The sequence below is a fragment of the Ursus americanus genome, unplaced genomic scaffold (genome assembly GCF_024610735.1).
Source record: "Ursus americanus isolate L20-20 unplaced genomic scaffold, mUrsAme1.1.p SCAF_96, whole genome shotgun sequence".
NCBI lineage: Eukaryota > Metazoa > Chordata > Mammalia > Carnivora > Ursidae > Ursus > Ursus americanus.
Window position 1 is genome coordinate 249,753 of NW_028273678.1, and position 27,777 is coordinate 277,529.

The 27,777-nt window shown below is 43.2% G+C and overlaps 2 protein-coding genes across 2 annotated transcripts in view; one reads left to right on the plus strand and one right to left on the minus strand.

The window, feature by feature from the left end:
• Window positions 1–8,317, minus strand: part of LOC123803487 (NBPF family member NBPF6-like) — a 30,020-nt gene extending 21,703 nt beyond the window's left edge. The window contains exons 1-5 of the mRNA XM_087860562.1: window positions 7,815–8,317; window positions 5,814–5,910; window positions 4,833–5,047; window positions 3,751–3,802; window positions 2,686–2,935 (exon numbers count right to left, since the gene is read on the minus strand). Coding sequence (XP_087716688.1) covers window positions 2,686–2,935; window positions 3,751–3,802; window positions 4,833–5,047; window positions 5,814–5,910; window positions 7,815–7,992 — 792 coding nt within the window. The 5' untranslated portion in view covers window positions 7,993–8,317. The remainder of the gene's footprint in view (window positions 1–2,685; window positions 2,936–3,750; window positions 3,803–4,832; window positions 5,048–5,813; window positions 5,911–7,814) is intronic.
• Window positions 1–27,777, plus strand: part of LOC123803656 (myomegalin-like) — a 105,784-nt gene that overhangs the window by 14,912 nt on the left and 63,095 nt on the right. The window contains 7 exon segments of the mRNA XM_087860570.1: window positions 16,820–16,993; window positions 22,293–22,385; window positions 22,525–22,737; window positions 23,594–23,752; window positions 24,665–24,778; window positions 24,963–25,100; window positions 25,798–25,977. Of these exon segments, the coding sequence (XP_087716696.1) occupies window positions 16,952–16,993; window positions 22,293–22,385; window positions 22,525–22,737; window positions 23,594–23,752; window positions 24,665–24,778; window positions 24,963–25,100; window positions 25,798–25,977 (939 nt within the window). The 5' untranslated portion in view covers window positions 16,820–16,951.

Consider the following 27,777-nt stretch of genomic DNA (forward strand, 5'->3'; position numbering starts at 1 on the left):
GACTTCCAGGTCCTCAGGTGAGAAGATGGCGGCGCTCCTGTAAGGCCAGTAGGAGTCAGACAGGTCGGGAAGAACTGAATATGTCAAGTAGTGTTTATCTGGAGAGTCCCGTGAGACGTCCTGCTCTACCACCTCTAGCAGCTGTCCACTGAGCCTGCAGGGTGGGGACAACCGAAGATTAACCTGAGAGGGATCTGAAATCCTATGTCCTGTCTGACTTTGATGGAAGGGACAAAGGAATGGTCAAGAAAGCAGAGAGGCTGACCCATTCAAGAGAGAAACAACTCTTCTTGTTTGAGTGCGACAGCTCTGTTTGTCACAGGAGCAGCAGATAGAAAGGACAGTAAGTGCTCAGCGCACAGGCCAAGTAGCAAGCTTGTGAAGAAGGAGCCTCAATTATCTCTGTGCCATCCAGTCATGACTCACTACATACAGAGTCTCAGAATGGTGGCTTTCCCCCTTCCTGTCAAATGGCATCCAGTTCTGCATTTTGTGGCCAAGTGACTGTCCCAGCTATCTCATCCAGAAAGGCCTCTTTCTCTCGATATCTGGCATGATAGTATATGTTTGTCTTCTTGCTGTGATATGTTCTTGCTAGGAACACATGTCAACATGATAAATCTAACAGGCAGAAAGAAGACATGCATCTCTCAATAAAGCACAGAGGAGAGAATGAGCGAGCTCAGTGATCCCTGTTACATATTAGTTTACCTGGGTCAGCTGACTGTGGGTTACTCAACTAGAGAAGTAATTAAGAAGTGGGAAGCAATCCAAGTACCACAAAAAATCAGAAAACATGGTGAAAATGGATAATTTGTTGTCGACCGAATAGATAATATAGCTCTCTTCAGCACTTTCTGCTTTTCCCTGGGTGCCACTTTTGAGTTCACAGCCCCCAAGTATTCAGAATTACCTGGGGGCAACTGACTCTTGTCCTTTCGGTCCCTCCTGATCAATTTGGTTTTCTGCAAATAAAGGAAGAGAAAGAGTTACATGAAGCAGATTCCCCTTCACAAATGCCCACTCTTAGGTCCCATGTAGCACAGGAGAGCAACAGAAGCAGAGTGAAAACGGGCAACTGTGAGAGAACTCATCCAGGAGGGCTTAGGAGGGCCCTGGAAGCAATCACTGGCATTGCTCTCTTCAGCCATTAAATAAGTGTCCCTGATATGACAGGCCATCATCACAGCATCCTGTCTTGAGTCTGCCAACAACAAGTTGATTCTTTTCCCCCGAGATCCTGGGGAAGAACCCGGCTGCTTCCGAGGGGTTGCTGCAACCTCTACGACATCGGCCACAGCAACGTGTTTCATGACACATCTCCAAAGGCAAGAGAAACAAGAGATAAAATGAACTTGTGGGACTTCATCAAGATAAAAAGCTTCTGCACAGCCAAGGAAACAGTCAGAAAAACTAAGAGGCAGCCCACGGAATGGGAGAATATATTTGCAAATGACACTACAGATAAAAGACTGGTATCCAAGATCTACAAAGAACTTCTCAAACTCAATACACAAGAAACAAATAAACAAATCATAAAATGGGCAGAAGACATGAATAGACACTTTTCCATTGAAGACATAATATTGGCTAACAGACACACGAAAAAATGTTCAAAATCATTAGCCATCAAGGAAATTGAAATCAAAACGACACTGAGATACCACCTTACACCAGTTAGAATGGCAAATTGACAAGGCAAGAAACAACAATTGTTGAAGAGGATGTGGAGAAAGGGGATCCCTCCTACATTGTTGGTAGGAATGCAAGTTGGTACAGCCACTCTGGAAAACAGTGTGGAGGTCCCTTAAAAAGTTAAAAATGGAGCTACCCTGTGATCCAGCAATTGCCCTACTGGGTATTTACCCCAAAGATACAGACATAGTGAAGAGAAGGGCCATATGCACCCAATGTTCATAGCAGCATTGTCCACAGTAGCTAAATGATGGAAGGAGCCGAGATGCCCTTCAACAGATGACTGGATTTAAAAGAAGTGGTCCATATATACAATGGAATATTACTCAGCTATCAAAAAGAATGATGTCTCAACATTTGCTGCAACATGGACGGCACTGGAGCAGATAATTCTAAGTGAAATAAGTCAAGCAGTGAAAGAGAATTATCATATGGTTTCTCTCATCTATGGAACATAAGAACTAGGAAGATCGGTAGGAGATGAAAGGATAAAGTAAGGCGGGGTAATCACAAGGGGGAATGAAGCATGAGAGACTATGGACTCTGAGAAACAAACTGAGGGCTTCAGAGGGGAGGGTGGTGGGGGAATGGGATAGGCTGGGGATGGGTAGTAAGGAGGGCACGTATTGCATGGTGCACTGGGTGTTATACGGAACTAATGAATCATCGAACTTTTCATCAAAAACCAGAGATGTACTGTATGGTGGCTAACATAATATAATCAAAAATATTATTATATAAAAAAAAGAGAGAGATACAGTGAAAATTAGGAGGTCTGGAAGTGACCTCCTGTGCCTGGGCTGGAGAGGTATATGAGTCTGGCAGGGCCACCTTGAGAGCAGTGATTGACAGTGGCCCAGACATAAAAGTGCTGTGACTTAGACAGGAGTTGAGCAAAGCTCGCTGACTCATGGAATGTCTTATATCAAACACAGTCCTACAGCCTGGATCACAACAGTTTGTAAGGATAGGATCTACTTATGGGGATTAAGACTCTGAGTCTACACAGGGAATAGGGACACTACCTGGGGCAGCACATGGACTTTCCTCCCCTTTGGTATGGGACCATTCTCTGGCTAAATCCAGAGCAGAGCCGATTTCCTGTTCTTCAAATGGGAACTCACCATCACTGTAAGACTGGTCGCTGTCACACCCTTCTTCCAGAACCGAAGGGGTCAAATCGTAATCATCTACTCTGTCCTGTAGGACTTCCTTCTTTTCGACTTCTTCCTGCTCCACGCTGTGCCGGGTGAGACAGGAATGACAACAGATCAAACCGGGGGGATCAGACATCATGGCTTCCTAGCTGGTTTTGATGGGAGTTATAGGGAATGGTCACTAGAAGCAATGGGCTGTCGCCTGGAGAGGGAAAAAGCTATCCATCATACAAGAGGCAAAGTGTGGCTGCCATGGTGGGGGATGGGGGGAGAGTAGCAGCAGCAGATACGCAGAGCACTGCCCACAGCAGGGCTGACGAGGAATGAGACTCTACCACCCCAGTATGGTACAGTCACGGCATGAAGCACAGAGGGAGACCAGGCCCGGGGCAGCCACCACGTGCCTGAGTCGTGTTGACTTTAACATAGATTGACCAAGTGGTTATAGCTCTGGAGTCACTGCAGACTGCAGAAATGTGTGGCTGCTAGGCACCTTTGTATTAATAGTGTCACATGACACCCCACGTGTTTGGTTTTGGTAAGTTACTTCTCTTGCTGGTTAATTTTGCTAGTGTCTGTGTACCAATTCCTTTGCTGGTCACCTTCCTACCAAGGCCCTTAGAGAACTGTGTAGGAAGTAGATACGCATCTCCTGGTGTCCAGTCACAGGAAAGAATGGGTATTTTGTCCATACAGGGAGTCCTGAGGCTGGTGAATCCATCTTGGTTTACAGCACCACAGAGACAACAGGCAACACGGCCATTCTTTGCTGACCACCTACAGTTTTGCTAATCCTTGCATCTGACATCTGTGACTCTCTTGACCTCACTTCCTTTTCTTTCTGAGACCCTGTCCATTTTTACCCACACATTACCGGTTCCTGAACATTCATTGTCACCTGGGGGTCCGTGTTTCTTCTTCATGTTCATCCTCCTCCTTCTCATAATTTTCTGCAAATAAATTCAGAAATGTCCCGTCAGCTATTCCCACATCACCACTATGAACCCAGTGGCCTCTATGGCCCGAGAGACATAAGTGTCCTTGCATGACTAGGCATCCACTGCATTTAGGGCACTGTCTTTAAGAATTGCTGTGGCATGGCTTTCTGATGCATCAAGCAGTGTGTCTCTGATTCTGAGGATCAGCATCACTGACCCTGGGCAACAGCTTCTACTGTCTCTTGTTGTCCATATCAGGGGATGCTTGTCCAGTTTCAATCTTGACTTCTGCAAACCGTGTCTAGCAGCGTGCCGCGAGTCGCGCCACAGGCACAGGCTCTCTGTGCATTCACAGCTCTCACATAGAGCCTCCTCCTTGTCCTGAGGACAGGACAACCACCCTGTCCCACATCCAACCACCGGGGACTTCATGGGCCCCCGCGTGGGCTCCAGTGTTACTGAGGGGTCATCTAGGAAACATGTTCCAGTCTAAACAGCGTTCCCACCTCCAAGTCCTACTGCATCAAGTTCCTCATCCAACTCCACACGGTCAGGGGCTCTACTTTGTCTAAAGTGCATTCATGAATTTTCCGTATCTGCTCACTACAGTGACAACAGGTTATTTCATATACATTACAGATGAGGAGACAGATATGGACGAAGTAAACCTCACTCTCTCACCCACATTTCATACAGACTGGGCTAAGTCTGGGAACCTCCCACTTAGGCGGGAATCCTAGCACACTAACTAGCTGCCTCCTGTCACAGTCTCCTTTCTGGGATCTAACACTGGTGGATGCTGCCTCCTGACCCAAGGGCTGCGTTCCCTCAGGGAGGAAGCAGACATGTGGAGCACTATGACCTCCAGCCTGTGCATTTCTCCTGTCTGTTACCACCTTCTAGTCCTGGTCCTCTCATGGCCTTGCGCACAATGGGGAACAGAGGACAGCTGCTACAAACAGTGTGAGGGCAAGTGGGAAGACTCTTGTGAGCCCAGGGCCTTGCAGCAGCTCAGTGCAATCAGGGCCTCTGGCTGCCTTACCTGAGCTGAGCTTTCGGGCAAGGCACTTGGCCAGCCTGCGTCCCTCAGCCAGTTGGTCTTGGAAGCCCTGTCCTTGGCAATGCTCAGGGTCATCATGGGAGAGGAGGTCCTCGAGGTGTTTATCAAGGAGTTGGCAAACATCTCTCCCTTCGCGTAACTTATCATATAAACGGGTCAGCTCTTCAGTCTGGTCTTTGATCAGCAGATGGCACTGTCTACGGTGGGACAGAGAGAAAACTTAACAATGCAGAGAGTGGATCAATAGATTATAAGAGCTTTTGGGGAGATTTCTGGCAGAATTTCCCACAAACAGCCGCCGAAACAAATTTGTGCACATGTGTGGTGACCTGCCTGTGGCAGAGAAAGAAGAAAGTAAAACAAGGCCTCCTCTGTATCAGAGAGTGTTCCTGTGAGCCCCCTTGACATCCCTTGCATCTTTTTCTTCTGGAAACAGACCCAGGGGTCCTCCTAAGCACACGTCACAGACATGTCCCTCAGCTGCTCACTTTGGGCATACCCATTTCCCTGGAAAACTCCATATAGTGCATCATGCAGCGAATGGACACACTGGCAGAGACAGAAGTGTGGACCGTAGGGCTGGTGTCAAGTCCTGAGCTCAGGAGAATGGCAGGGTCAAGGGGACAGCATTTGCTGAAGGAACGGATGACAAGCTGTAGTGAGCCAGGTCGTGACTGTGTGAAAGGGAAATGAGGTAGTGATCTCACAACACGGTGAATGTGCTAAATGCCACGAACTGTTCCCTTGAATTTGGCGACTTTGATATTTTTTTACAAGAGAGAATGAGGCTCTGAGTCATTGGAGTCCATCATTTACCAATCACTGTTGTCTTAGTTGTTTTAGACATAGTTGTGGAACGTGCCTGCCGTGAGGGTTTCTGCCCTTCTGGCCCAGACTTGTTGCTGCCCCAGGTCAGAGATGCCCACAGCTTCCCTCAGGCCTCCCACACAGAGCCCTGCTTACCTGAGCTTCTCAGCCAACGTGTCTGCCCGCTCCCTCTTCTCCAGCTGCCCCTTCTCCCCCAGCACGGATTCGATGATGTCGCTGGACTCTTCGCACTCTGAGAAACAGAGGTGCCTGTCTCAGTGGAAAGCTGGATATGCTGCAGTGCTCGCTGTCTTCAAGGGAGGAGATGGGGTCCATTCCAGCGCAAATGGAACCCTGGCAACCAGGCTCTGCACGGGGAGCTCCACTTCTCATTCCTCAGCCTCTTAACTACAGGGCATTCTATTCCTCCCTGTTTCAGAGCCCAGGAAAGAACAGCCCCAAAGCTCAGAGGGGAAGTAGACGCGGTGAGTAGCAGGTATTTGGCAGAGTCAGGATTCGTATCCCCTGACACCGACCCTGATCATGGCCACTCTAGCAAGTCTTGTGGCCTCTTAAGTAAAACACTAAGCAGGGACATGACGTAAGGCCCCCAGGACTCCAGGACCGATGGGTCCCCTGAACTAGGATTTCTATACTGAACAAGTATCTCAAAGGTAAAAATTCACCCGATACACTCGTGTGAACTAGAATGCATAAAAGCAGAAGGACCTGAAAGGAATATGGCCAAATCCTAATAAAGTGTGTGTCATTAGAAGCAGTAGAATTATGAACAGAGTTTACACGGTGCCAGGCTCTGCTGTTAGAGCTTTACAAGGAACTACTCAGTATTCATTTCGACTCAGAGAACTAGGACCCGCGATAGTAGTAGTTTAACAGATGAGGAATCTGAGGCACAGGAAGATAGGCAGTTGGATTTGAGTCCAGGAAGCCTGGCCCAGAGCCCATGCTCTTCACCCCTGTGCTGTGTTACCTCTACCGCAAGCCCTCGGGTGATACCTGATTTCATAATCTTCACAACTGCTTTCCCAGTTAATGAGATGATTATCGGGAAAGTTGTAAATAAAACTTTGTTTGTCCTTCCCTGAAAGCTCATCATCTCTTCACTTTCCTAAATAACAGGCTTCAATTTTTACTTTTGTCTGCATCAGTTGTTTTTAATTATACCTCCCCTTGTTATATTGAAAGCAGACTGTGAGAAAATGAGAAAACTTTGCGCTAAGAGTTGTCAGGATTCCTTCCTATCGCTCGGCTGTGACGTGCCCCATTCTGCACCGCATCCCCCTCTTAACGATAAGGCCACCGAGCTCCTCATTTCAGGCTTACTGTGGGGGAGAGCCTACCCCACGCACTGGCTTGGGTGGTTCCTGGGGCCGTGGTCTCCCCCACTCACCCTCATTCTCTCTTGGCCACATGTCTCATGGCCCAGGCCTCAAACTGTTGAGCTCCCTACATCATTGAAGGTTCCCCAGCTCAGGGAGATACAGGGGAGGTAGCAGAGGTTGTCTGATGTTCCCGGAAACACCCTCAGCCTTATCACAGGGTATCAGATGGCCTCTGTGGAGCCAGGAAGCAGAGCCTGCATGGGTTCCCTCTCACCAGGGGAGTCACTGTGTGGATGGTGTCACTCATGGATACCACAGTTTCGGAGAAAGCAGAACCCACCTCTATCTCCTTGAAAGCAGGTCATGTCACCTGCTACCCTCCCCCCATGTGTACCATCAGCATGTTTCCTCAGTGTCCCTAGCTCGGTGCTTTGCCAGTGGGACATCAGAGGAACCTGACCTGATGGAGCTCTGAAGTCACTGTGATGCAGGATCTGATACTGCACAGAGTCAATCCTGAGAGGACCAGGCATTTCTGTGTCTGCACCATGAATCAATTACTGGGTTGTGAACTCTAGCCCCACCCTACTTGTCACAGCTAGCCTGTGGAGGTTGCTAACCTATTTGTCTTCAGTTTTCCCATCCTCAGCAAACTGAGGGTAAAATACCCACCTCTACCATTCCTGGATTGTGGTCAGAGTGAAATTTATCGTGACAGTGGAAATAGAAAGGACAACATCTGCAGAGGGTTTTAGTTTCTCAGAAGGAATACAGACAGCCATCGCTTTGGTGAGCATGACCTTGTAGGACTTACTGTATTTCTGCAGCTGGTTGGCCAGGGAGTAGGCAGTAGCTTCGGATATAAGGAATTTCTCCTTGAGGTCTCGGAAGTCCTGCTTGCTTTTCTCCAGCTGGGACTGAAGGTCCTGGTTGATTTCCAGGAGGCTCTTTTCTGCCCCAGGATCGGAAAGAGGGCCAAGAGGTGCTGCCATGGTGACGTGTGGCAGAAGAGGTAGAGCTGGGGAATGAGCAGAAGAAACCCAAACACAGGATGGGTTAAAACCCAGTGAAATCAAGTAGGTTTAAATCAGGACTGAGGGTTGAGGATACAGGAATTCTCTACTTACTGTTGGGAACAATTTGAACAACACCCCACAGCACTTGAGACTCGGTAACCACAAAAACAAGGTTCAAGATGCCAGAGCTGATAGCCGAAGGCCCTGCCCCAGCTCAGACTCCAACCGGAATGACAGAGGGAATACCCAGAATGCCAGGTAACGGTCTGCACTTGCAATAACAGATTTGGAACGTTGGGCCTTTCAATGGAACCCGGGGAGCCACTGCCTTCCAGTTGCCGAGGCCGTGCTGATACACCAGGCTGCCTGGTCTCCCCTGAAAGTCATCACTGATGGAGACCCACCCTCAGTGGCCACTCTCAATAGTTGTCCACCCTTGTGCTGAGACCACAGTTCCCATCTCTTTCTAAAAAATGATGTCAGCATAGTTCTCATTCTTCATTCTTATGTGTGTATAAAATCATCAAGGCACAAATAGCTTCCCATGAAGTTTCCCTTTTTTTTTCTTAAAGATTTATTTATTTGAGAAAGAGAATGGGGGCATGGGTAAAGGGAGAGAGTGAGACAAGGGGCTCAGTCTCACAACCCATGAGATCATCACCCTAGCCTAAACCAAGAGTCAGATGCTCAACTAACTGCACCCCTCCCAACAGGTATTCTTAAGGGCTGTCATGAACTCATCCCACTTGTCTTTAAGGTAAAACAGATCTTAAGGGAAATATTCCAAAGTCGCAGACTATCACGATGTTCTCTTTGTCTTCTCTAGTTTTTTTTTTTTTCTCTAGCCATTAAAAACACGAGAAACATGCTAGTGCTTTAGTTATCTTTAGTTGCTTTGTATTTGAAAAGCTTTTAAATTTATTTGGATCTTCCTCTATTTACATCACATTTTTAGGATGTATGTAGTAAATAAAGTTTTCTTTAAAGCAAAACAAACAAACAAATGACAAAAAACCAAGAACATAAGAGAAAAACCAGAGTTAATCTATGCAATGAAGTTTGGAAACTGTTTCCTGTCCCTGCTCTCTCAGTGTTCTTCTTCCTGCATCTCTGTGTTATGTAGGCTACTCTTCCCCTTCTGTGGACATGTATTTTCAATTTTCTTAGCTATATACCTAGGAGTGGAATTGCTATGTCATATGTAACCCTATGTTTAACTTTTTGAGCAACTGCCAAACTATTTTCCACAGCAAAGCGACGACACCATTTTACACTCCCACTAAGAATGTGTAAGAATTCCATTTCTCTACAAGTCATACTAGTCGGGTGAAGTGATATCTCACTGTGCTTTAGATTTGTGTTTCCCTAATGACTGATGATGATACTGAGCACCATTTCATGTGTTCATTGTTGCATTGGTATTATCCTTTAGAGAAAGTCTACTCAAACTCTTTTTCCCATTCTTAAGTTGGCTGTCTTTTTATGGCTTAGTGTAAGAGGCTTTTTTGGGTTTTGGGTTTTTTTGGTTTTTTTTGTTATTGTTTTTTGTATTCTAGATAGCAAACCTCCATCAGATATACAATTTGTAAATATTTCTCCCATTGTGTGGATTGGCTTTTCACTTCCTTGATAGTGTCCTTTGAAACAAAAACCTTTTAATTTTGATGAAATCCAGGTTATCTATTTATTCTTGGGTTGCTTGTCCATTTAGGAAACTGGCTTCAAACCCCACATCCTGAAGATTTATAACTACATATTCCTCAAAACATTGCTTTTGAATGAGAACTTTCCTGGGTTTTAGGGGGTGGTGGACATTAGTTAATAATGGTTCTTGTCTCTTGATTAATTGTCTGTTGATTGCTATCTCAATTGATATTCTTGTGCTTGTTTTCCCTCCTATGGAGCATGCCGTGGCCTATAACAGAGATTTTGGAAATGGTATCTAACGATATCCTGACCTTGATTCAGGGGAGAGTCCTGGTTATATAGTTGAGTTGGTCTACACCTCATGCATAGTTTCACAAATTGCCAGGGCCTATAGTGGTGAGTAGTTGATTATTTTTCTGAGGAGCACTTGTCCGGTAGTCCAGATCATTCTAGGGCTAGGGTGGACTTTCTCAGTCCCCTCCAGACCGAGAAGACTGCAGGGGTTGGACCTAGTCAAGAATTTCATCTCTGGTCTTCGTGGAAAGTAGACATGCCTCAGGGTTTGGGGAAAGTTGTTCAATACAAATTGATTCCCCTCCAATCTTCATATTATATACATGATTTCTTTGTAGAAAAGGTAAAAGGTGAAAAAAACTAAGAGGCAGCCCACAGAATGGGAGAAGATATTTGCAAATGACACTACAGATAAAAGACTGGTATCCAAGATCTATAAAGAACTTCTTAAACTCAATACACGAGAAACAAATAATCAAATCAAAAAGTGGGCAGAAGGTATGAACAGACACTTTTCCAACGAAGACATACAAATGGCTAACAGACACATGGAAAAATGTTCAAAATCATCAACCATCAGGGAAATTCAAATCAAAACCACATTGAGATACCACCTTATGCCAGTTAGAATGGCAAAAATGGACAAGGCAAGAAACAACAGATGTTGGAGAAGATGTGCAGAAAGGGGAACCCTCTTACACTGTTGGTGGGAATGGAAGTTGGTACAGCCACTTTGGAAAACAGTGTTGAGTTCCCTCAAAGAGTTAAAACTAGAGCTATGCTATGACCCAGCAATTGTACTCCTGCGTATTTACCCCAAAGATATGGACGTAGTCAAGAGAAGGGCCATATGCACCTCAATATTCATAGCGGCATTGTCCACAATAGCTAAATTGTGGAAGGAGCCGAGATGCCCTTCAACAGACAAATGGATAAAGAAGATGTGGCCCATATATACAATGGAATTTTACTCAGCCATCAGAAAGGAAGATTACCCAACCTTTGCAGTACCATGGGCTGGACTGGAGGAGATTATGCTAAGTGAAATAATCCAAGCAGAGAAAGACAATTATCATATGGTTTCACTCATTTATGGAAGGTAAGAAATAGCAGGGAGATTGGTAGGAGAAGGAAGGGAAGAATGAAGGGGGTGTAAACAGAAGGGGGAATGAACCACGAGAGACTATGGACTCTGGGAAAAAAACTGAGGGCTTCAGAGGGGAGGGTGTGGGGAGATTGGGATAGGTCGGTGACGGGTATTAAGGAGGGTACATATTGCATGGGGCATGGGGTGTTATGCGCAAACAATGAATCATGGAATGGCGCCTGGGTGGCTCAGTCGTTAAGCATCTGCCTTTGGCTCAGGGCGTGATCCCAGAGTCCTGGGATTGAGCCCCACATCAGGCTCCTCCTCCGCTGGGAGCCTGCTTCTTCCTCTCCCTCTTCCCCTGCCTGTGTTCCCTCTCTCGGAGCCTCTCTCTCTGTCAAATAAATAAATAAAATCTTTAAAAAAAACAAAACAAAAACAAAAGACACACACACACAAAAACAATGAATCATGGAACACTACATCAAAAGCTAAGGATGTACTGTATGGTGGCTAACACAACATAATAAGAAATTTTTTTAAAAAAAAGTAAAGGTGAAAGGATATTTATTTTAGAACAACTTGTCTATTGTTCACCAATTGTCCGTCTGCGCTTTTAAAAATGTGTAAAGGATAATTCAAGGTCAAATACATTCTTAGCAAAAGTACAGTTCTTGCACCCTACCAGGTGATTATACTGAATCCTATGAATTGTCTTATTACTTAGATGTTATCCTTTTCCTGATGAGAAAAAAAAAAAATCTGAGAAATAGTACAAAGCTTCCCAAGGCCACATGTGAAGAGAGGAGGCAGCATTAGAAACCATTTCGGGGGAAACCATCCAACTCTAGACCTCAGCTTAGGTCTTGATCTCAGGGTCATGAATTGGAGCCCTGTGTTGGGGTCCACTTAAAAAAAAAAAAAAGGCAACCAATCTAGCAGATACCCCATTGGGTTTTCATATGCTTATTATCATTTGGATGTCTTCTTTTGGGATGGGGTTTTTAAAATATTTCTGCTCATTAATATACTAGGTTGTTTCTCATTTTCTTTGTGAATTGTTAGAGTTCTTGATATATTTTGGATGAGTGTTTTGTCAGATATATGTATTGAAAATAATCATTCCTGGTCTATAGATGGCCTTTTCATTTTTGAAGAATGTCTTACGGTATACAGAAGCCTTTAGTTTTCATGAACAACAATTTAATTGAATTTTTTATGGTGAGTCCTATCGTGTCCTGTTTTAGAAATATTTGTCTATGCCAATATTATGAAAATACTTCCTATTTTTCTTTTATAGGCTTTGGAATTCTTGCTTTCATATCTCCAATTAATTTCAATAAGTAGTGGGAAGTGTTTGTTAATATTTACTTTTTAAAAAACAAATCATCTTTTGCTCTATTACCTTTAACAGAAAAGTCTTCCACTTCCCCAGTAAAGAATATTAACATATACACACACACGTATACAAAATCAAATAGCTGTGCATATGTGGGTATATTTTTGAATCGCTGTTCTTTCACTTTGATATATTTATGTCGGTTAAGTGTCTGACATTAATTCCGGCTCAGGTCATGATCTCATTGGTGGTGAGATCCAGCCCCAAGTAGGTCTCCATGCTCAGCAGGGAGTCTGCTTGATATTCTGTCCCTCTCCTTCTCCCTCTACTGCTCCCCCACTCACTTTCTCTCTCTCATTCAAATCAATCAATCTTAAAAACAAAACAGAATTTCCAAACTATTTTCTAGAGTAGTTGTAGAATTTAACATGCCCATCAGCAGTGTACGAGAATTCTAGCTCCTACACATCCTTGCCAATACTTGGAATGGAGATTCTTTTCATTTTTGCCATTTTAATTGGCAGATAGTGGTTTCAATTTGCATTTTCCTAAAGTAATGATGTAGATCTTGGCATGTCCTTATATGCCTTCCGTATATATGCTTTGCTGAGCTGTTCACAAATCTTTTACCCATGTTATCATTTTATTTTATTTTTTTAAAGGTTTTATTTATTTATTTGAAATAGACAGAGAGCAAGAGCGGGGGCGGTGTGGAGGTGGGGTGGGGAGGGCAGAGGGGGAGGGAGAAGCACATTCCCTGCTCAGTGGGGAGACTGACAGAGGGGGTAGGGGCTAGATCCCAGGACCCTGAGATCATGACCTGAGCCAAAGGCAGCTGCTTCACCAACTGAGCCACCCAGGCACTTTTCTTTTACCCATTTTTCAATTGGATTGTTTGTCTTCTTCTTAACTTTTGAGAGTTCTTTCAACGGTTCTATTAGGAGATCTTCACCAGATATGTAATTTATAAATATATTCTCCTTCTATGTTTTCCCTTGATTTTGCATTCTCTCACCAATGTCTTCTGAAGAGCAGAAGTTTTCAATTTTGATGTAGTCCAAATATGTTCTTTCATTAATCACAATTTTGGTATCATATCTAAGAAACCATTATCCGGGGGCACCTGGGTGGCATAGTCGGTTAAGTGTTGTGATGCCAGGGTCCTGGGATCTAGCCCCACATTGGGCTCTTTGCCCAGCGGAGAGCCTGCTTCTCCCTCTCCCTCTGCTGCTCCCCTGCTTGTGCTCTCTCACTCTGTCAAATAAATAAATAAAATCGTAAAAAAAAAAAAAAAAAGAAAGAAATCATTGTCCAACTTTAGGTTCTAAACACTTTTTTAAAGATTTATTTATTGGGGTGCCTGGGTGGCTCGGTTGGTTACTCATCTGCCTTTAGCTGAGGTCACGATCCCAGGGTCCTGGGATTGAGCCCCCTGTCAGGCTTCCTGCTCAGCAGAAAGTCTGCTTCTCCCTCTCCCTCTGCCTGCCTCTCTGCTTGTGTTCTGTCTTTCTCAAATAAACAAAATCTTTTTAAAATTATATATTTATTTATTTAATTTGCGAGAAAGTGACAGAGAGAGAGCAAGTAGGGAGAGGGAAAGAGGGAAAGAAATTGAAGCAGACTCCCCACTGAGTGCATGGCCAACGCTGGGCCTGATCCCACCACCCATGAGCTCAGGACCTGAGTCAAAATCATGAGTCAGATGAGCCACCAACTGTGTCACCCAGGTGCTCCTAAAGACTGTTCTACTACGTTTTCTTTGAAAAGTCTTAACATTTTAAGGTTTCTATTTAGGCCCATACTCTATTTTAGGCTAATTTCTGCATGGTGTAAGTTATGGATCCAATTTTATGTATTGATTTTCACATGCATATACATAGGTCATATCCATATTCATGTGCTGAAAAGATTACAATTGACCACTTACTGAAAGATTATACATTTTTAAAAGATTTATTTATTTATTTTGGGGAGGGAGGGGCAGAGGGAGAGAGAGAGAGAATCCCAAGCTGACCCCCTGCTGAACATGGAGCCTGATGCAGGGCTAGATCCCAGGACCCTGAGATCATGACCTGAGCCAAAATCAAGAGTTGGACACTTTACCAACTGAGCCACCAGGACCTCCAATAGATTATACTTCTTACAATGCTTTGCTTCTCACATTTATCAAAAACCTCTTCTCCGTATAGGTATTAGTTTCCATTTGGAATCCGTAATCCATTTTATTGATCTGCTTACCTGTCATATGCCAATACCAATCTGTTTCGATTACTATAACTTCAGAATAGTTCTTCAAATTAGGTACAGCTAGCCCTCAAACTTGGTTCTTTGTTTCACACGTGTTTTGGCCACACTAGGTCATTTACAGTTTTCTATGAATTTTAAAATCAACTCGTCACTTTCTACCAAGGATACAGGCTGAGATTTTGAGAGTGATTCAATTGAATGTATATATATATCAGATGGGGGAAATTGATGTTTGAACAGTATTGAAGCTTGGGACCCATGAATAAGAATTTCTCTTCATTTTCTATGGCTTCATTCATTTCTCTGTGAAATATTTTGTGATTTTCACTCAGATCTATCCCTCAGTATTTCAGGCTTCATGCTATTATCAATGGTATCACTTTTCACATTTCAGTTAGGCATTGCGATCACATAAAACACATCTGAGTTTTATATGTAGATTTTTTTTAATGTTTTTTTATTATATTATGTAGTCACCATACAGTACATCCCCGGTTTCCGATGTAAAGTTCGACGATACGTTAGTTGCGTATAACACCCAGTGCACCATGCAATACGTACCCTCCTTACTACCCATCCCCAGTCTATATGTAGATGTTTTCTCTTGATACAAACAAATGCTTTTCAGAGTCAAGCTAGATCTGCCAGTGACCATATCTTTGGAGACTTAGGTATTTGCCAGGTGACAAGAATCTTATTCCATTCACTTGGAGTTTTCTCAGCAGCCCAAAGAAATGGTAAATAGCTCTACAAAGAGTCTTGTGGACCAATGCATGTGAAATGCTTTGTATGTTCATTAATAAACTTTCCTTAAGAGTAACCACTCAGTTGGTATGGCTGCTAATCTATCTTGTGTTTAGATGCGATACCACAGTTGAGAAATTTAAGGGCCAATGTTTTCTCTTATTATTTTACTTAGTCTTGAATAATCTACTGCCAGCATTATGTACTACCAGAAGCCTTGGGACGGTATGCAATGATATATCCATCAAATACCATGAATGGTGCCCAAATCTGATTCGTCTTCTTTCTGATGTGATCTATTATAAAATGACACCAACAGCATTAAAACAATTAATAGTGGCAGACTGAGGGCTGTGTGTGACTCCGTTGTGTGACTGAGTTACCATTGGAGACAATGGCTCCTACTTCAAATCTGAAGTAGGTGTCCACTCCCATGAGTCTGTAAGCATCAGGTCCTGATTCTGCAACAGAAGCTGTAGTCCTTTGCGTCAGCTTCATTCCCCCAAGGAAGAGAGAAAGATCTTTGGTTTAAATCGTGAGTGGTGTGTGTAGCATATTTAAGTTACCTCTTTAGGCTTTGAACTTAACATCCTATCAGGCAAAGCTTGCTCACCTTTGTGACTCACAAGTTCAAATTCCCAGTGGCTCAGGTGACATGTCTCAAAAAAACCAAAGCATTCATTCAGTATTAGGTGTCTCTCCTAAATTTCAGCCTTGATGGCCTAAAATGTGGCACACAAACAGCTTTATATGTGTTTGATTCATGTTTGTCTAATGGTTTTCCAAAGTCTAAGTACGCAAATGACTTTCGGTCCAGTTTTTGTTTCCCAATGCTCTGCCTATTTGACAGGGCTCAAGAGTCAATATAAACACAGATTTATTTCAATTTATTTATAACCAACCAATCATTGTGTACATCACATATAGTTCTATACATTCTTTCTTTTACCTGTTTACTTTTGGATTTTGAGAGGATAGGACGTTACTCGCCTCTTCCACTGACATCCTGAATTACAGTTCTGCTCTCTGTTTAAAAAAAACAAAAAGCTGCTTGACTTGTTATTCATCAAAGTCATTGTAGGATGTGTTTAAATCTCATTATTTGTGAGCATCATTAATTTTTAAAAGATTCTATTTATTTTAGAATGAGTAGTGCGAGCTGGGAGAACAGAGGGGCAGACTCCGAGAGGGAGCAAGAATCTGAGGCAGACCCTGGGCTGAGCGTGGAGCCCAACTCGGGTCTTGACCTCACTACCATGAGATCATGACCCGAGCTGAAACCAAGAGTCAGACGCTTAACTGAATGAGCCACCCACGTGCCCTTTGGTTTTCTAAGAATGGAAAAGTCATTTTTGGCTCAAGCCAATAGTGGATAATCTGTGAAAGAACGATTGCAGTGCTCAACTTCAACCTACTCACTTATTATTTTAATCTGATTGTTTTAGGTGCCTTCCCCAGACATTCTCAATTGAGGCTCTCCTGAAATCAATCTGTCCTTATGGGAAACATCAGAAATCTATGCCCAAGTAACAGGCAGAATTTGAAGTTTGTTTCACCATTCTGTACCATCATCTAATATGCCCAGAGGGAACCGTCAACAATTCTGGATACACCAAGAGGTAACTTGTACTTATCCTTACCTAGCTAATCCAGTCTCTATTCCTACCGTATTTTCTTTTTTTTTAATAATTTTTTTATTATATTATGTTAGTCACAATACAGTACATCCCTAGTTTTTGATGTAAAGTTCCATGATTCATTACTTGCGTATAACACCCAGCGCACTATGCAATACGTGCCCTCCTTCATACCCATCACCAGCCTATCCCATTCCCCCACCCCTTCTCCTCTGAAGCCCTCAGTTTGTTTCCCAGAGGAGAAAATTAACTAGATACAAAGAAGTAGAGTGAATTGATGACCTTCTTCAGTACCAGTGAACAGCTTCCAACAGTAGGCCTTGACTCTTTGCATTTAAAGCATATTCGTATTTGGGAATTTTTAATTTGGGGGGAACATTGTATGCATTTTCACCTTAGCATGTTTTTCTTCAACTTCCTTTATAGTATATGGTTAACAAGGCTTCTGGACTAGTCAATATCCCCATAATTTCATGTTGAAAACTAGTACAGTTTTATAAATCAATAACCAACCAATACACAAGGCTACTATGGTTTTCTCATTGCCCTAAGGAACTGAAGTATACCGTGTCAATTACGTATTTCAAATCTTAGACAGACTGTCACATAAAAAGTATTTAAGAAAATTAACTTATGAGAAAATATTCAACTTCGACAGTAATCAAATAACAAAGTACAAAAATTAAAATAATCATTGCATTAAAAAAAAGAATTATTGCAGATCATGGACTAAATTTTTAGTGTCCATCGAATCCAAAATTTTGCTAGATATGTTTTCTCAAGATGGTGTAATGTTACTATGAGCCAGCTCACTTGTAACTTCAAAAGCCCCAACCCTTTTTCTCCACCACCTAAGGGATACTGTCACAAACTCAGCCCAGCCCTTTCTTCTGCCAGCGGCCAGGTCATCTGTTTTATTGCATGACCCTCCTGGCAGAGCAACTTTCCAGCATGTTATGTGCATTAAGGGCTTCCTGTTTCTCTACGACCAATGCAAGAAAGTGGTTTGCTTTGTTATTTGGCATCTAGAGCCATGATTAGCGTCAGCTTTGTTTCCCCGGAAGTCATCAGGTGCTGTTAAATGCAATAACTTTTCTCCCACTACACTACACTTGATTCCACTCAAATATTATATTCCCTAAACCTTCACTTTCTGAGTAGATCCTTGACCCTTTCCATTCATGACCCCCCAGGCAGCATTATTAAGAATATTATTAATATCATGTGGCTTCAGATGCAATAATCCCCTACCCTGGGCCTCCCTGACCTTAGGGCAGAACTATCTGCAGTGAGAATGGACATTTCCAACCCTTATCCAAACATCATTGATCCCTCTAAGCCCACACTTACGTGGAGGACATCGACCATGAGGGCAGCTCCAAGGTCGAGGCTAGGTGTCTGGGGCAGAGCCTCATGGTCACATCCTCCTCCTCTTGGAATTGGTGCTTCCCAGCAGTTCAAACCAAGCCCGCTCCATCCTGTGGGGCTCGTCGGCAGGTTCACAGGTTCACTGTGGCCTAAGTTACTCTCTTAGTCCTCGTTCCTCAGCTCAGGCACCTCCTTTCAGAGTCGGAAGCTGCTGTATGCATTCCGTGGTCTCCCCTGATTTCTCTGAACTCAAGTTGTCCTTCTTCTTACCTCCTGTGCCAACCACCTGCTCCACCATTGCCTTGCCCATCTTTGGGTTATTCTCATCCTCCAAACATGCTGCTTTTCTGTCTTCCATCGGCTCCCTCCGTTCTCTGTTTTCAGTGTGGCCTCAGCTCAGTCTCCTGCAGGAGACACGCAGAGAAGAGACCAAGTCAGGTCTCAGCTGCAGTCCCCAGGGCTGTTTAACAGGCACCTCAGTTCCTCATGCACTCACAGAATCTGAGCAGGAGGTGACTTTGGAGAATTTGAATAACAACCTTATCTTACAGATGAGGAAACTGAGGCCCGGGGAGATTAAGACATTGCCCCAAACACCTTCATCACTTGATGGCAGCAGAGCCCCCACAATGGCCTTGGCTGCAAGCTTCCCTGTCGAGGCACCTAACGCACCCTCCAGAAACCCACAACAGAATTTCGGGGGACACTGAAATTAAAAGTTCCGCTTAAAAATGCATAAGTAATTTTCAGGAGACCTTGGATTAAACGTAAGCATTTCCACTGTTAAAAACACCAGAAGGCCTATTTGGGGACAAATCTTTTCTCACAGCGATATAGTTCTCTTCCTTTTATTCACTTTTAAATCACTGGCTAATAGACCAGGATCACAGAACACAAGTGTATTACGTAACACTCATCATGATCACAAATAAAATGCACTTACGTGATTATTGATCAGATATCTGACTCCTGTGCCAACATTCATTTTCCTGAGAGCTGGCATCGGTCTGCCTTGCTCAGCCATGTCCCCAGTGCCTCCATGACAGCCTGCCAGGTGAAACATTCAGTAAATACTTGTCAAGTGGATAAATAGCAGTTACCAGGAATGACGAACTTTTACTGATCTCCAGTCCGAACCATATTTCCATTCCAACCCTATCCCGGGTCTGTGCTGAAGCAATAAAAGCACAGCCTTCAGAGAAGCTGTCCAAGAGTCCGATAGCAGCTTCACCACAGGTCACATACGCTTTACTGGATCATTTAATTGTCTCTTTGAGCATATGTATCTCCTGTATGATAGAAAATGTATACTATAAATTAGGAAAGCCAGCATTAGCCACTGGAAAGTTAGATGTGAACTGGGATATCATGTAGCAGACAGGGCTCCAGTCCCTGGGCACCTGCTGCAGAGCTAAAGGACACCTACATCAGAGTCACTGTGGTGCTTGTTAGAATCCCCTGGGAATAAGGCAAAGTAGCGGCATTTCAGACAAAAACTCCAAGGAGATTCTCACGTATGAAAAAAAGCCTATTTCAAACAAAGAGCCTAGGATGGAGATTCTGACGCCCCAGTGCTCACAAGACTGACTCCAGTTTGAGCAGACCAAGTCCCTCATCCAAGGTGGCTTTCAACGGAGAAAGGGGACATTTCCAGGAAGGGCTCCTACCTGATGTGGATCCTGCTTCCATGACTTGGGTTTTTAGGGCGTTTCCTCCTCGGCTCCAATTGCTGGGGGATGTCAGCCCTCATGGGAGTCATTTCTTTATGAAGACCTCTGTCATTTATTCTGCCCCTGGAGAAGAGACAGCAGAGATCAGTTCTGGGCTCCACAGTTCTAGCCTTCCTCCTAAGCCACCTGGGTAAACTGAAAGCATCATGACAGACACAAATCAGGGTCAGGGAAGAGGATCCCAGAGGAGTGAGATGGTGAGGGCAGCCCCTCCTGGGAGAGAGAACCACAACAAGGTCACTATCAGACCGTTTCGTGTGGGGATGACATACTGACCAATTCTGTGAGCAGAGAACCCAGCCTCGTCATTCCAGACTCCTGAGCCATAGGACTGTGAGGTAACAAATGCTCTTCGTTGATTTAAACCACCGGTTTTCTAATTTGTTAATATGATGAGTAGAAAACTACTTCAGATGTTATCTCTACTCTCCCAGGTTTTTAATCTTTAGAAACATGTAGGCTGATCTCTATAAAGAAAAAAAATCGGTAACGCCTTGAGATCCTGGGAAGGCGGGTGAGGGCTGAGCCAGGGCCGGAAGCAGAATTGTGGGAGCAGCGGAAGCTCTGGCCTCTGCGGACTGAGTGCAAGGAAGACAATCTCCCTGATTTTTCAGAGGCTCTTCAGGTTCTCTTCTCTCATTCGGTCTACAGGCTCAGTGCATTTGAGGAGCAACACTGGTGTTCCAGCAGTGGCATCTGATAAGGAGCTTGATCCTGTACAGAAACTCTTTGTGGACACGGTTAGAGACTACAGAACGAAGCTTCTGGAGGACACGCTGATACTGGCCCAGAGCTCCAGCAAGACCTAGAGAGGGAGCTCTTCAAGTTTAAGCAAATGTATGGGGGAGCAGACATGAATACGTGCCCGGACTTCAAATCTGAAGATCCTAAATTTGAAGTCATCGAAAAGCCCCAGTCCTGAAGAAATAATGTAACATTTATTTGGTAATTTGAGCTAGATTCATTGTACAACTGGATCAGAATAAACATACATTTCTCAACTGTCACGTGTTCTTTGAATTCTGATTCCAAATGAATGATTTGGTGATGTTGGGTGTAAAAAAAAAAGAAAATCAAAGAACCACAGTAAAAATCTGTTCGACACGTTCACTTTATGTTCCCTTACCCTTGTAACATGAAGGACACTGTGAAGGGCATTTCCTATCTATAATAGGTTCTTTCTAACACTCTCTTCCTGATACCATGGGGGGTGTTCTTTCTGGCTGCAAGGAATAAAAGCCCCAACTTGTTTCATGGGAGGTGTGTTCCTGGCGATTTGAGTTAAGGGAATTGTCATCGGCTAAGGCCATGCCAAGGATCAATTTTTCACCCAGATGTGGTGTGACAAATTTCCCAAAAATGAACGGAGCGTTTCAAGGTAAGATTGCTCCCTGTACTTCATCTTTTCTTATCCCTGCTGTATTTGTAACTATGGGAAATTGTATAAAACAAGATAGAAAGTTATGATAGATGGCATGTGGGATTTAATAAGAGCTGTTGGGGCGCCTGGGTGGCTCAGTCGGTTAAGAGTCTGCCCTCAGCTCAGGTCAGGATCCCAAGATCCTGGGATGGAGCCCCGCATTGGGCTCCTTGCTCATCGGGGAGTATGCTTCTCCCTCTCCCTCTGCTGCTCCTCTGCTTGTGCTCTCTCTCTCTCTGTGTCTGTCAAATAAAATAAATAAATAAATAAATAAATAAATAAATAAATAAATAAATAAATAAAATCTTTAAAAAAAATAATGAGATCTGTTATAACACAAAGCAAAACAAGTACTCTCCGAACAGACTACTATTGGGCAATTATAGGGTCATGGATGGAGTGCCCTAGGAGTCTGATCTGCCTTTGCCTTCATTGAGCCTTGAGGTAGTGGTTTACTTTGACCGCACTGTTGAAATTAGAAAAGATTGGGGGGCGGGGAGGGGGCGTCCAACTGTACTTGTCACCTGACTTCATGTTGTGGTTTTGGGCAGAATAATGCCCCCTCCCTAGGAGGTGCCCATGCTAATGCCAGGAACCTGGGCACCCTGGAATGACAAGGGGGCCTTAACACTGGAAGAGGCAGATGTTAGTCTAGAGAAACTGTAGTGTAATATAAATTGGTATTTCTAAAATCTGTACAGATGAGATAATGGAATTTATTTTCAGTTTACTAATGTGTTCGGTACTCCCTGTCTCATTTCAGACCGAGGAGTTGTACCAGGTGATTGAAGGTCAAGATGACACAATGGCAAAGCTTCGAGAAATGCTGCACCAAAGCCAGCTGGGACAACTTCATGTATGTGAGGGTGACATAGGGCAGGAGGCGAGACTCTGTTGAGGAAGTGCCCTTTTCGGTCACAGTTCTGATTTTGTTGGTCTTCTCAGCTGCTCGGCGCTTGTCCTCCTTGTGATTATGATTTTTACTCTTTTTCCAGAACTCAGAGGGTACTTCTCCAGCTCAACAACAGGTGGCTCTGCTTGATCTTCAGAGTGCTTTGTTCTACAGCCAGCTTGAAATACAGAAACTCCAGAGGGCAGTGCGTCAAAAAGAACGCCAGCTGGCTGATGCCAAAGGATGTGTGCAGTTTGTAGAGGCTGCAGCCCAAGAAAGAGAACAGCAGAAAGAGGCATCTTGGAGACATAACCAGGTAAATCAGCAGTCATTCTGTGGTCAGAGATGCTGACTTTGCCCTGATAATAACTTTTTATCAGGACAGTTTGTGTTGAATCCTTGAGTCACTTGCTTAATCTAAGTAATTCTGTTTGACATTTATTGCCCTCATACCATGTGCGAGAGACTGGGCTGTGTTCTGGAAATACAAGAGTCAATATCACAAGCTCTTTCCTATTATTTGTCGTGAGTATGAGACAGTCACATAAACAGAATTTTAGTGTAAATACCGAAATGAGGTATGTTTGGGTCCTGTAGGAATATACAGGAGGGGCTGAGGAAGGGAAGCAGGGAAAGCTTCATGAAGGAGGAGCTATCTGGGGTTATTCTTGAAGGGTAGGTAAAGGTTAGCAAGACAGAATAGTGGGGAACAACCACCAAGGGCAAAGGAATGGCATGCACAATTAGCCACATCTTTTTTAAAAAAATAAAACAATTCTTAAGTGGTTCCTTTATCTTATTAGGTTAGAGCATATGCTATCCATTTTTTTTAAGATGTAAAAGGATGATAGGAATATTCTATCCTTGAGCTTATCCATGGTTACAGTGGAACAGAGTTCTGCTTAGTAGTTATATAGATCTATGATTTTTAAACTAGAGAGTAAGTATTGAACTATGTAATATGAAATTTACGTCTTCTTGCCATTCACCGTTCCCACAATTTCCCTTATCCTATTTGATTCGTGTATATTGTTTCTAGAGTAACTGTAAGAATGGCACTTTTCTGCTACTTTGTAATTTATTCCGTATGCCTTGAAAATTTTAAGGCCTCCCAATCTAGTAACGATGTGAAAATTTTAGATTGTTTGCAAAAGGGAATCTGTTTAATTCAGGAATTACGAAAAGCCTTGCTGCAGCTCCAAGGAGAATTGCATAGTAAGAGCCAACAGCTTCGTACCCTGGAGACTGAAAAATACAATGAGATTAGAACCCATGAGCAACACATTCAGCACCTAAACCACAGTCTGAGTCACAAAGAGCAACGGCTTCAGGTGAGTCTATGTAATGATTTTAACTGAAACTGGGCTCACAGAGCTCTGAAAGTTCTGTTCATGTAATCTCAGATTAGTCCACCTGTGTTGAGTACCCGTTACATGTAGAACATTGAGAGATGGGAACCAGGAGGATTCAAAATAAGTAGAAAGTACAATTCATGAACCGCAATGCTAACCAGCAAGTGTAGGAAATAAAAATTGAGACCTGAAAGACATAAGCAATAAATATTCAGCAAGTAGTTACTAAACACCTCTCTGAACCCGATAGTATGCTGGGTGCTGGGAAGACAGAAGATATGACCACTGTTCTCAAGTCTAGTAAGTGAAGACATCTGTATGGAAATTTCCAGTTACTTATGTGATAAAATGAACGTTGGAGGGAAAAATGGAACACTGAAGACTGTGACTGGTCTCCTGCCCTAAGCTTGTCACATTGAATCCCTTACATTCTGATGAGCATACAGTTTTTTCATAGTGTGCATGTATTGTGCATACATTTTCTCTCTGATAGAAATACTGCCCCCCCCCCACCTGCTCTTCACTTGGGAAACTCCCAGTCCTTTAAGACTCTGAGCAAATGTAACCTCTTTTGTGAGCTCTTTACTGACACCTTCAGGTAGATTTAGACAGTGCATCCTGTATTCCCCTAGTAGCTAGCTAGCAGACCTACACACCCGTATATGCATAATGTGTATATGCATACTCATATGTATACACACACACACATATACACCCGCGTGCAATAGTTAACAATTTGTGTGTATGTCTGTTATCTCTGCTGACCTGTGTTTTCCTTGAGCGTGATCACATTTTGTTTTATATCCTGAATAACACATTGTTTGGCAAAGTGGAGGAATTCAGTGTATATTGCATAAATGAATAAAGGGAAATATTTTTTGGTCTCATTAGGAATTTTGGGAGCTCCTGCAATATCGAGATAAGTCGGACAAAACCCTTGAAGCAGAGGAAATGTTGCTTGAGAAACTTCGGCAGCGAATACAAGACCGAGACGTTGCTCTAGAGGTATGCACCTTAATTTTATTTACGGCACTGTGGATTACTCTCTGCACATAGGTGCTTAGAAATTTGTGTCTACTTCATTTGCTGCTTTTTGGAGTTGGTCTTCCCTTCCTTTCTATTTTTATTGAATAAGTGTGATCACAATAGTGAATCCTAAGGAGCTTTAGGATCCTTGCTTTCCTTGCAGCGGGCTATAGATGAAAAGTTCTCCATTCTGGAAGAGAAAGAAAAAGAACTGCGTCAACTTCATCTTGCCGTGCGAGAGCGAGATCATGACTTAGAGAGATTGCGTGGTATTCTCTCCTCTAATGAAGCTACTATGCAGGTAAGAGCACAGTCTGCCATGACTTGATATCCCTTGTCCCACTTGGATGCTAAGCCTGAAGCATCAGCCCTTTCCCTCATTTTCTGAAAACCAAGGTATTTGCTTTATAAGGAAAAAAATATGACAACAGCAAACGTAGTTATCCGTCATTATAGATGAGGAAGTGAGAAGAGCTAGTACTTCTGCTGTGGACTTTATAGTGAATATGGATTTCTAGACCTACTTTCTGATTTGTTTCTAATCTTTGTCAATATCTATATACTTTTACAGAAGCATTGTCAGGGTACAGCTGTTACACTGTTGTTTTCTCATTAATATTATATGCATATCCCTGTATAGTCACAGAACACTTGATTATTAATATTTACTGTGGACTATTTTTGGATATGTATTTTAGAGCTTTTATATTTAACCATCTGCCACTTCTAAAAGAAGTCCTTCACTTCCTCTGTAGCATAGCCTGCCTCCTCAAAAATACTGCATTTATAATATATTTATTTTTCTAAACAAATTAGAGGAGAGTTTCTAAAACCAAAGAAAAGAGTAGTATGGCATTGTTAGATTAGATACTAAGTTTTCTACTTTTGCAAAAAATTGATACTTTATGAGATGATTTGAAGGCGGATCAAGTTTCTTGTTCATCCTACAGAGTGTGGGGTGGTCCTTTGACTTACAGTTGCTTTCTTTGTTACTGTAGAGTATGGAGAGTCTCCTGAGGGCCAAAGGCCTAGAAGTAGAGCAGTTATCTGCCACCTGTCAAAACCTTCAATGGCTGAAAGAAGAAAGGGAAACCAAATTTAGCCATTGGCAGAAGGAACAAGAAAGTATCATTCAGCAGTTACAGACATCCCTGCATGACAGGAACAAAGAAGTGGAGGCAAGGCTTTAGTTAATTAAAGGCAATTTGTTCAGTGATTACATTATCTCAGTCTTGGATTGGGACTCCTTAGGTCTGGGGGGCCGGTGACCCAAGTCTTAAATTCCATCCTGTGCCAGGGCGAGTCATTGGCTTTTACTGGGACTTTTTTCCCTCCACCTCTAAACTCAAGGTGACAATTATCTTTCTCAAATAGGTCATGTGAGAATTAATGAGAACTAAAACATGCACCTATAATATGATGGCTAACTTTTATTAGTGATGGTGCTCACACTTGTTAGGCACTGTTATAATTGCTTGAAGAATGCTAACTCATTGAATCCTGACAAGTCTATGAGGTATATGTTATTATCCTTCATTGACAGACAAGGAACAGACTTCTGAAATGAAATAACTTGTGCAGAGTAACATAGTTAATAAGTGACAGAGCAAGTAAGCCGCCCAGGCACTGGGGTTCCACAGTTTTAACCACCAGCTACAACCCCTCAGGAGAAAAGTAGGAACTTCATCACCATACTCATAAATATAGTGCTCATTATTCTTTCTCAGCTTATCATTTTGTGTTTCCCCTATACAAGTTATACTGGGGAGAAAATAAATACATGGATTGTGTATCCATTTATCTTCATCTAATATTAATTATTATGTACCCCGAGCAAATAGGGAAAGGGCCTACTTCAGAAAACAATATGTGAGTTGCCATTATAAGTATTTTTCTGTATTGTTAGTGTTCTTTTGTTGAGCATGTAGCCTTCTTCTTCTTTTTTTTTTTTTTTTTTTTTTTTGGTGAAAATCTTGTATATTGTTCATGGCTCAAACTTGTTTTGAGGTACATTCTATTTATGCTTTGGATGAGCCTTTCAGCTCTATTTTTAAAAAACATCCATTTATTTTAGAGTATGCACGTGAGCAGGGGGAGGGGCAGAGGGAGACTCCCAGGCGGACTCCATACAGCATGGAGCCTCGATCTCACTACCTGAGCCAAAATCAAGAGCTATCAAGAGCCAGAGGCCCCTAGCCCTTCAGCTGTATGGAAAGATGGAGGGATGAACTTGTTACTTTACCAAAGTTAAATGAAGCAGATTCAAGTTAAGTAACTGGTATTTCCCATACCAAAACCCAACTTCCCAGTGCTGGGTGCTGGAGGCAAGAACTCCAACAGGGAAGGGGTGCCTGGGTGGCTCAGGTCATGATTGATTGAGCCCCCATCCGGCTCCCTGCTCAGTGGGGAGTCTGCTTCTCCCTCACCTGCCACTCATTCTTTCTCAAATAAAATCTTAAAAAAACAAACTCCAACAGGTAAGTGTCTCAGGTCAGGAAGGGGACAGAGCCTACCTGGACAGCAGAGGGCCTGGCAGTTTCCACAGCCTGATTCTACTCATTCACTTAGCTCCCCTAGAAAACAGGAACAATTACAATATTGTACAAGGTCTCCTACTCGTGTTTTCCTAAGCATCTCAGAGTAAATTACTAGCCTGAACACAGAGTATTTAATTTGGGGTCAGACAGCAAATCAGGGTTGTGGAGCACTCCCATCTGAAAAATCTAGGAAACCAATCTCCATTTGAAACATTCCTTGTGATCCCCACCAGGAGCCCAAATGCACAACTTAGACAAAACAAGAAGCCCACGGAAAGAAACCATGGTGTAGACAGAAGCAACTTCAGAGCATAGGTTAAGCAGAGCATGTAGTCTTCTGTGTGCCAGGCCTGCACTTGATCTGGGGAAACAAAAGTGAATAAAACATGATAGCTGTTCTCCAGACTCTCATAGCTCTTTCTTCTATAACAGATTCTTATA